The 10035-nt window shown below is 39.4% G+C and overlaps 1 protein-coding gene and 1 pseudogene across 1 annotated transcript; one reads left to right on the forward strand and one right to left on the reverse strand.

Annotated features, from left to right (window-relative positions):
* The first annotated feature begins 765 nt into the window (after positions 1–765).
* Positions 766–2762, forward strand: LOC139407860 (4-galactosyl-N-acetylglucosaminide 3-alpha-L-fucosyltransferase 9-like). Its single transcript, XM_071151730.1, has 2 exons — positions 766–875; positions 1423–2762. Exon 2 carries the CDS (start codon positions 1430–1432, stop codon positions 2540–2542), a length of 1113 nt encoding a protein of 370 aa, XP_071007831.1. The 5' UTR covers positions 766–875; positions 1423–1429; the 3' UTR covers positions 2543–2762.
* A 5904-nt stretch (positions 2763–8666) lies between these two features.
* Positions 8667–9597, reverse strand: LOC139407861 (4-galactosyl-N-acetylglucosaminide 3-alpha-L-fucosyltransferase 9-like; annotated as a pseudogene).
* Between the last annotated feature and the right edge of the window lie 438 nt (positions 9598–10035).

Genomic DNA, 10035 nt, shown 5'->3' on the forward strand with positions numbered 1-10035 from the left:
GGGGTAGGAGTAGCCAGGTGGAAAGCATGGCCAGCCGTAGAGAAATGGTTATTGAAATTCTCAATTATGGTGGATTTATCAGTGGTGACAGTGTTTCCTATCTTCAGTGCAGTGGGCAGCTGGGAGGAGGTGTTCTTATTCTCCATGGACTTTACAGTGTCCCAGAACTTTTTTGAGTTTGTGTTGAAGGAAGCAAATTTCTGCTTGAAAAATTATGCCCCCATAATCATTCTATTAACTTAGGTTATCTTAAATTCACCAATGCGAAATAATAACACTTTTGGAAACTATAGTTAAGAAATGTTAATTCTGGCAGAGGCGGGATTTGAACAGGGTACCTTCGGGTTCAATCTTCCGGTTCAAATACAGGAAAGAAATGACGTTTTCGTTGCTTTTCAACTTATGGTAATAAATAATGAATAATAAACACATTATGAAGAAGAACCCTTAACCTTTCCCTTTTTATTACTTTCTCTCAAATGTTTTCCTTCTTTTCTTTCAACATTATTTCCCCCTTCTTCCTCCCTTCTCCCCTTAACATACTATTCGTTCCCCAGCTTCGAGTTGGCAAGGCTACATGGTAACACCTAATTGCTATAACCCAGGTCCCCCTTGCAAAACAGGTTTTAAACCTCAAGGGTATTTTCCTGGTTGTGTGAAGATTTCATAAAAAAATGTGTTATGAAGATGATTAGGTTCCATGAAATGTAAAGCTCTGAAAGGATCAACCTCTAGTTGTCAGGCAGGTTCTTTTGCATTTCCCATGAAAAGGCATGATGACAGTTGTGCCACACCTCATCACTAGTCTGGTTGAAATCTAGTGCATGGAAATACATGGATGGCAAACCCTAACACTAACAAGAGGCCTCTAAATGGTAAGGAATGGTTCATTTTCTTTCTCAAAACTTTCTCAAACCTGATCTTGATTTAAAGATGTTCTATAAACTTAACATGCTCTGTTTAAATGTTTAGCGTTGTTTAGGAGAATGCAGCCATACACCTTAATGCAGTCTAACCTGTCCTCAGGATAATGTTTACTAACTTGAGTACACTGAACATGCTAGCACTGCTAATAATAGCCTTTACGATTTCCTATTCTTAATGACTGTCATTATTCTGTGTTTGTGCAGTAAAAACTGATAGAAACCTTCAGAAAAACTGCATGACTCACCATACACTGATTATGAGTGAATTTGAGTCAGATGGAAGAGAGAAAATAGGCATTTTAACTTCATAGATTTAGCCGGTGGAACTTGTGGAATAGACACCGGCTGAAATGCGGTTTGAACCAATCAGCATTAAGGATTAGAACCACCTGTTGTATAATATAGAAACTCATTCTGATGTCATAGTCAATTTTCACATTGTTCTTTTTTTAAACACTTATAACGTCTAAAATGTAGGTGTGTTTCTTTCTTACAGGACAAACATGTCATCAACAACTTCCAACCGAACACATCATCTAACTCTGATAGCTGCTCTTGGGGTTTTGTGTTCAGTGGTACTATTTTTTGTTTACTTTCAACCAACATCTACTGTATGTCCATCTCGATTAGATGATTTGCCATTTTTGGCAAAGGGAGATGTTTCCTCACCTACCAAAAAGCCTGTGGAAAAGCCGTTTGTGTTGCTCTGGTTCTGGCCACTGGGTGTGAGATGGAATTTTGAAATCTGCAAAACCCACTTCAACATCGATAGCTGTGTTCTGACAGATGACAGATCCCTTTATGACAAAGCAGAGGGAGTGGTGATTTTTCACAAAGGCATCAGCTGGGACCTGAAGAACCTGCCTCAGTCTCCTCGTCCACATTTTCAGAAATGGATCTGGTTTCATGTGGAATCACCAACAAATACCGCCAGAATACCAGGTCTGGAAAATCTATTTAACCTCACTTTGAGCTATAGACGAGATGCTGACATCACAGTGAGAAATGAATTGACAACCGTGAAGACTGAAAAGGACAGTGAGATTGTGCTGCCCAAGAAGGATAAATTGGTTTGTTGGATTGTGAGCAACAACAATCCTTCAACTGGGACAGGAACCAGAGCAAAGTACTATCAAGAGTTGGTCAAACACATCAAGATACATGTTTATGGTTCTGCTTTTACAGGGAGTCGTTTGAAGTATGAGGAGTATTACTCAACCCTTGCTAGCTGTAAGTTCTACCTTGCATTTGAGAATTCAATCCACAGAGACTACATCACAGAAAAGGTGAACGGACCACTTGTAGCAGGAACCGTACCAGTAGTCATGGGCCCACCCAGAGAGAACTATGAACAGTTTATCCCAGCTGGTTCTTTCATTCATGTAAATGACTTTACTAATGCAAAGGCGCTAGCTGACTTCCTCCTCCAATTGGACAAGAATGATGAGATGTATATAAGTTACCTCACTTGGAGGAGGTACCTTAATGCCAAACCCCACCTCCTGACAATGCAGGAAGAGTTTATTCAACCTGTTTGTTTAGCCTGTGAATACATGGCAAGAGACAAAGGATATTACAATGCTGTCCACAACCTTTATGAATGGTACTTTGGATGAGGGTTTAGCCATCATTTTGCAAGCAAAGAAAATATCATTTTACCTTAGCTACGTAAACGGAATACAATTTTAAAAGTGTCTTTGGATTTGGGGATATTTTGCTTCAAAATCTTTATCAATTTAAAGGAAGTGCATTCAAGGTTTTGGGGAAGATTACAATAAATAAATAATTAAACGCTTTGGAAGCAACATACACTCTAAACCCCAATGTGCTGTCATTACTCAAAACGTTTAAGGAACCCATTGCACTTAAATAAAACCTTTTACTGCAGTGGGCTAAATCAGCTGATCACACAGCTATTCTTGGTAGTCTTAAACACATCTACTTTAAAACCAAAGTATACACCTCACACACATGGTTATGGGCTTAAAAAAGAAGAAACCTTTACCATGTCAGATATAGAGTTCAAATGTATTACATTTTCACTTTGAATGTCAATATTACATTTTATATACATCACAGAAGACTGAACTATAACAAAACGGTTTGATATAGAAACACCAGATTTTAGTATGTTGAAAAAAAAAAAACTTTATTATTTTTGTTTTTTTATTTTATGAAAAATTATAAAATTCCACCCATGAGGTCAAAGACGGCGCTTTTGGTAATTGATTGCAGGAAAGGGCTACTATGTCTGAATACAATTACTTAAAGTGATTTTGTAGTCATTACTCATACCGACCCTATAGGGCAGGGGTGTCAAACTCATTCCAGGGACGGCCACGTTTTGGGGTTTTCCTTTCATTGACGACCTAGACACCCAGGTGAGAGGAGTTCCTTACTAATTAGTGACCTTAATTCATCAATCAAGTGCAAGGGTGGAGCGGAAACCCACAGATACTCTGCCCTCCATGGAATTAGTTTGACACGTGTTGTAGAGGGTCCAGATTTGAGTTGTATAATTTTATTGCCGTTTGAATGACATTTGAATAATGCCTCCAATATAATTTCACAGTGTGCCTAGTCTTTGAATGAATTGCAGAGTTACTGTACCACCCATGACTGTATTTGTTCGTGACAGAGACATGGTTGTTGAATTCACTCATTTTTAGTTGTGTGGGTGGCCTTCACTGAGTGAGTTCCTAGGCAAATGTTGTCTTTATAGTTCAACACTTAATGACAAAACATTACATATCCAGTAAGGACTTATTTGAGGCCTCGTGAAATTCCAGTAACTTTACCACATTTTCAAAAAATCCTGGTTGAAGGATTTCCTGGATTCTTCCAACTGGGATTCCTGAAAAACCTGGGAAATTTACCATCATTTTGCAACCCCACCTGCAAGTCACATTATGCTGGCTTGCAAAGTGACGTATAACTCCTATTGGAATCCAGACAGAGTTAGGATATCTATTAACCATGGAAATTGGAACACCCATTTCCGTAATGAGTGCAAAAAATCTAAGGATTTGTTTAGAAAAATGCATGTTTTTTATGTGTAGCATAAATGTGTAGCATAGCATTAATCCATCAATCACTCAATGTACATGCAAAAACACTTGTTTTAATTTTGAGTTTGTGCTTCATAAACATTTTAATAAATAAATGACTTTTCATTGACTGAGTATTTGAGTTCAAAATGTCTTGGGGTTTACAGTATACTGTACCAGTGTGTGGATTTATAATATATACAATGCTTGACTTGGACTCATTTTGGTTGCCGGTATTTTATATTTAGGTGCATTAGCTCCAGAATACTTTTGAGCTAATATTCTATAAGAGGAACAGGAGCTCTAGCAGCAGAACATTTGAGGTGCTGGTACTCCGCTCTGGTGAGCTCCTGCCCAAGTAAAGCACTGAATCTGCTTCTACATCTGCATTGCTTGCTGTTTGGCGTTTTAGGCTGTTTGGGGTTTTAGGCAGGGTTTCTGTACAACACTTCGTGACATCTACTGATTTTAAAAAGGGCTTTATAAATACATTTGATTTAATCTATGTCTTCCTCCCGGATCCAACATCTTGGAAACGTTTTATATTATGGGATGTATGCATTTCACTCTCTTTAACACATAGCAAGAAGAGACAAGGGATGTTGTCCCTGGTAATGTTGAGCATATTAAATTCACATTTATCACCTGAAATTGTATTTGACTTAATCAGCAAATACATTTACGTTTACATATACCACATAAATATTATGAAGCATCTGGCTGCATTTGATTGTGTGTTTTGGTGAACTGTATGCTAACATATATGATTTCAGCAGTAGAATGGATTAATATAATTACAATTCCTTCGTCCTCATGGCTTTGTTTTTGCTCTGACATGAGCTTTCAACTTTAAGACCTTATATAGACGTGTGCCTTTCCAAATCATGTCCCTTCAATTGAATGTTCCATAGGTGGACTCCAATCCAGTTGTAGAAACATCTCAAGGATGATCAATGGAATCAGGATGCACCTGGGCTAAAGATCGAGTCTCATAGTGAAGGGTCTGAATACTTATGTAAATAAGGTATTTCTGTTTTTATTACATTTGCAAAAATGTCCTAAAAACAGTTTTTGCTTCATTATGAAGCATTGTGTGTAGATTGCTGAGTAAATAGATTTTTTTGATCATTTTTAGAATAAGGCTGTAACGTAACAAAATGTGTGAAAAGTCAAGGGTTCTGAATACTTTCCAAATGCACTGTATGTATGCTGATGACTCAATGTTATACACATCAGCCACCACAGCAAATGAAGTAACTGCGACCCTTAACAGAGCATCATTCAGCTTTAGAATGGGGGGCTAGTAATAAGCTAAAAAATATATTAAAAAACTAAAGGCATTGTATTTGGAACAAATAATTTGCTCAACAATAAACCTCATTTAAATCGTATACTGAATAATGTGACAATTGAGGAGACTAAACTGTAACCCTAGATTGTAAACTGACATGATCAAAACATATTGATACAATTGTTGCTAAGATGGGGAGAGGTCTGTCTGTGATAAAGCGCTGCTCTTCTTTCTTGACCTTACAATCAACCAAATAAGTCCTACAGCACCTAGTTTTATCACATCTGGACTACTGCCCAGTTACACCGAGTGTACCAAACATTAGGAACACCTTCCTAATACTGCGCTGCACCCTCTTTTGGCCTCAGAACAGCCTCAATTTGTCCGGTCATGGACTCTACAAGGTGTCAAAAGCATTCCACAGGGATGCTGGCCCATGTTGACTCTAATGCCTCCCACAGTTATGTCAAGTTGGCTGGATGTTCTTCTGGTGGTGGACCATTCTTGATATACACAGGAAACTGTTGAGTGTGAGAAACCCAGAAGCGTTGCAGTTCTTGACACACTCAAACCGGGGCGTCTTGCAGCTACTACTATACCCATTCAAAGCCACTTAAATATTTAGTCTTGTTCATTCAACCTCTGAATGGCACACATACACAATATGTGTCTCAGTTGTTTCAAGGCTTAAAAATGTATCCTTGACTCCTCCCCTACACTGGCTGACATCAATAAGTGACATCAATAAGGGATCATGGTGTTCAGCTGGTCAGTCAAGAAAAGAGCAAGTTTTCCTAATGTTTTGTACACTCAGTGCATATGGGCAGTGCTGTAAAGGACCCAAACTAACTATATCACTATTTCTGTTATTTGTGCTATTGTCAATAGTTAGTGTTTTGTTTTGTCTTTTATTGTATACAAATGTTGTTTGTCTGCCACGAGGTGGAATGTTTTTTTGTCTTGCACTTAAATATATGAAAGAGTTCAGTAAAGGACCACTGACAGAGAACCTTTTCCTGGATGGACTGCCCAATCAGAAGTTGTTTCTCCAGTCATACCAGTACACACACACACACACACACACACACCACTTCCTCATCCATTGGCTTTATTTTTTAAAACTGCCCTTAACCACACATTGGTAGCTTTGTGTAGACAGACAGGCATACTCAAATCAAATCAAATGTATTTATATAGCCCTTTGTACATCAGCTGATATCTAAAAGTGCTGTACAGAAACCCAGCCTAAAACCCCAAACAGCAAGCAATGCAGGTGTAGAAGCACGGTGTCTAGGAAAAACTCCCTAGAAAGGCCAAAATCTAGGAAGAAACCTAGAGAGGAACCAGGCTATAAGGGGTGGCCAGTCGGGTGGAGATTATAACAGAACATGGCCAAGATGTTCAAAAGTTCATAAATGACCAGCATGGTCAAATATTAATAATCACAGTAGTTGTCGAGGGTGCAGCAAGTCAGCACCTCAGGAGTAAATGTCAGTTGGCTTTTCATAGCCAATCATTAAGAGTATCTCTACCACTCCTGCTGTCTCTAGAGAGTTGAAAACAGCAGGTCTGGGACAGGCAGCACGTCTGGTGAACAGGTCAGGATTCCATAGCCGCAGGCAGAACAGTTGAAACTGGAGCAGCAGCACGGCCAGGTGGACTGGGGACAGCAAGGAGTCATCATGCCAGGTAGTCCTGAGGCATGGTCCTAGGGCTCAGGTCCTCTGAGAGAAAGAGAGAATTAGAGAGAGCATACTTAAATTCACACAGGACACCGGATAAGACAGGAGAAGTACTCCAGATATAACAAACCGACCCTAGCCACCCGACACATAAACTACTGCAGCATAAATACTGGAGGCTGAGACAGGAGGGGTCAGGAGACACTGTTGCCCCATCTGATGATACCCCCGGACAGGGCCAAACAGGAAGGACTTCATTGTCCTAAGCAAAGTTGTACTATTGTTACAGTAATTGAGTAGGTTCTCTGAGCACTTGCACTTTTTTTATTATAACATTTTACTTCTACTTGAGTACAATTTCATTAAAGTAACAGTACTTTTACTTGTAGTATATTTCAGAACTCTTGACACTTGTGAGGGACAGTGTGAATGGGTGAGTGAATGAATGCCAGTCAGTCAGTTCCATGGACATGTGACAAGTATTAGAGGGTTGAATTTTTTGCACATTTATAACGATGAATTAACCTTATTTACATAAGCATTCAGACCCGTTGTTATGAGACTCAAAATTGAGCTCAGGTGCATCCTGTTTCCATTAATCATTTTTTAGATGTTTCTACAACTTGATTGGAGACCACCTGTGGTAAATGCAATTGATTGGACATGAATTGTAAAGGCACGCACCTGTCTATATAAGGTTCCACAGTTGACAGTGCATGTCAGCACAAAACAAAGCCATGAGGTCAAAGGAATTGCCCGTAGAGCTCAGAGACAGGATTGTGTAGAGGGACAGATCTGGGGAAGGGTACCAAAAAATGCAGCATTGAAGGTCCACAAGAACGCAGTGGCCTTCAGTATTCTTAAATGGAAGAAGTTTGGAACCACCAAGACTCTTCCTAGAGATGGCCGCCCAGCCAAACTGAGCAATCGTGGGAGAAGGGCCTTGGTCAGGGAGGTGACCAAGAACCCGATGGTCACTCTTACAGAGCTCCAGAGTTCATCCCCTCACCTAGGTGTCTAGGTTTTCCAAAACCAGCAAACACTATGCCCCCTCCCTGGAATGAGTTTGACATCTCTGCCCTACATGGTCACAGTGGCTCTATCGGTGTGAGTAATGACTACAAATTCACTTTAAGTAACTGTATTCCAATATATTAGCCCTTTCCTGCATTCAATTATGAAAAGCACCGTCTTTGACCTCATGGGTGGAATGTTTATTTTTCATAATTTCATAATTAATAAAGATTATTAAAAAAAGACAAACCAGGTGTTTCTACGTTAAGCTGTTTTGTTATAGTTTAGTCTTCTGTGATGTAATTAAAATGGAAAATTGGGATAGAACCTCAATGTAACACATTTCAACTCTATTTGACATGGTACAGGTGTCTTCTTTTTTATAAGCCGATAACCATGTGTGGGAGGTGTATACTTTGGTTTCACAGTAGATTTGGACCACGAAGGACCACGAAGGACCACGAAGAATAACTCTGACCAGCTGATTTAGCCCACTGCAGTAAAAGGTTTTATTTAAGTGCAATGGGTTCCTTAAACGTTTTGAGTAATGACAGCACATTGGGGTTTACAGTGTATGCTGCTTACAAAGTGTTTAATAAAAAATAAACCTTATACCTTGAATTGATACCAAAATATTTTGCATCAAAATTACGTAGCTATAAGCTAAAATGATATTTTCTGTTCTTACAAAATTTTGGCTAAACACTCATCCAAAGTACCATTCATAAAGGTTGTGGACAACATTATAATATCATTTGTCTCTTGCCATGTATTCACAGGCTAAACAAACAGGTTGAATAAACTCTTCCTGTATTGTCAGGAGGTGGGGCTTGGCATTAAGGTACCTCCTCCAGGTGAAGTAACTTACATACATCTCATCATTCTTGTCCAATTGGAGGAGGAAGTCAGCCAGTGCCTTTGCATTAGTAAAGTCATTTACATGAATGAAAGAACCAGCTGGGATAAACTGTTCATAGTTCTCTCTGGGTGGGCCCAAGACTACTGGTACGGTTCCTGCTACAAGTGGTCCGTTCACCTTTTCTGTGATGTAGTCTCTGTGGATTGAATTCTCAAATGCAAGGTAGAACTTACAGCTAGCAAGGGTTGAGTAATAGTCCTCATACTTCAAACGACTCCCTGTAAAAGCAGAACTATAAACAAACTCACTGTCCTTTTCAGTCTTCACCGTTGTTAATTCATTTTGCTCTGTGATGTCAGCATCTCGTATTTAGCTCATCTTGTATTCTGAAAGTATTTGTTGGTGATTCCATAGGAGACCAGATCCATTTCTGAAAAAAGTGGACGAAGAGACTGAGGCACATTCTTCATGTTCCAGCTGATGACTTGGTGAAAAATAACTACTCCTTCTGCCAGAAACAGCTATCGATGTTGAAATGGGTTTTCCAGAATTAAAAATTCCATCTCACACCTAATGGCCAGAACCAGAGCAACACAAACAGCTTTTCCACAGGCTTTTTTTGTCTTTTTGGTAGATGACGAAACATCTCCCTTTGCCAAAAATTGCAAATTCCAATTGAGATGGACATTCAGTAGATGATGGTAGAAAGTAAACACAAAACCCCAAGAGCAGCTATCAGAGTTAGATGATGTGTTCGGTTGGAAGTTGTTGATGACATGTTTGTCCTGTAAGAAAGAAACACACCTACATTTTAGACGTTATAAGTATATAAAAAGGAACAGCTTAAATATTTAACGTGTTGCTTTAAGTTCTGATTATACAACGTGAGGTTCTAATCCTGAATGTTGATTGGTTAAAACCGCATTCCAGCCGGTGCTAAAAATGCCTATTTACTCCGTTCCATCCGACTCAAATTCTTCTATAATCAGTGTGTATTTGTATTGAACCTTTATTTAACTAGGCAAGTCGGTTAAGAACAAATAATTATTTTACAATGACGGCCTACCCCGGCCAAATCTTCCCCTCAACTGGACGACGCTTGGCCAATTGTGCGCCGCCCTATGGGGCTCCCAATCACGGCCGGTTGTGATTCAGCCCAGGGTCGAACCAGGGGATCGAACCAGGGTCTGTAGTGACGCCGCTAGCACTGAGATGT

Source organism: Oncorhynchus clarkii, chromosome 4, assembly GCF_045791955.1.
Source record: "Oncorhynchus clarkii lewisi isolate Uvic-CL-2024 chromosome 4, UVic_Ocla_1.0, whole genome shotgun sequence".
Classification (NCBI taxonomy): domain Eukaryota; kingdom Metazoa; phylum Chordata; class Actinopteri; order Salmoniformes; family Salmonidae; genus Oncorhynchus; species Oncorhynchus clarkii.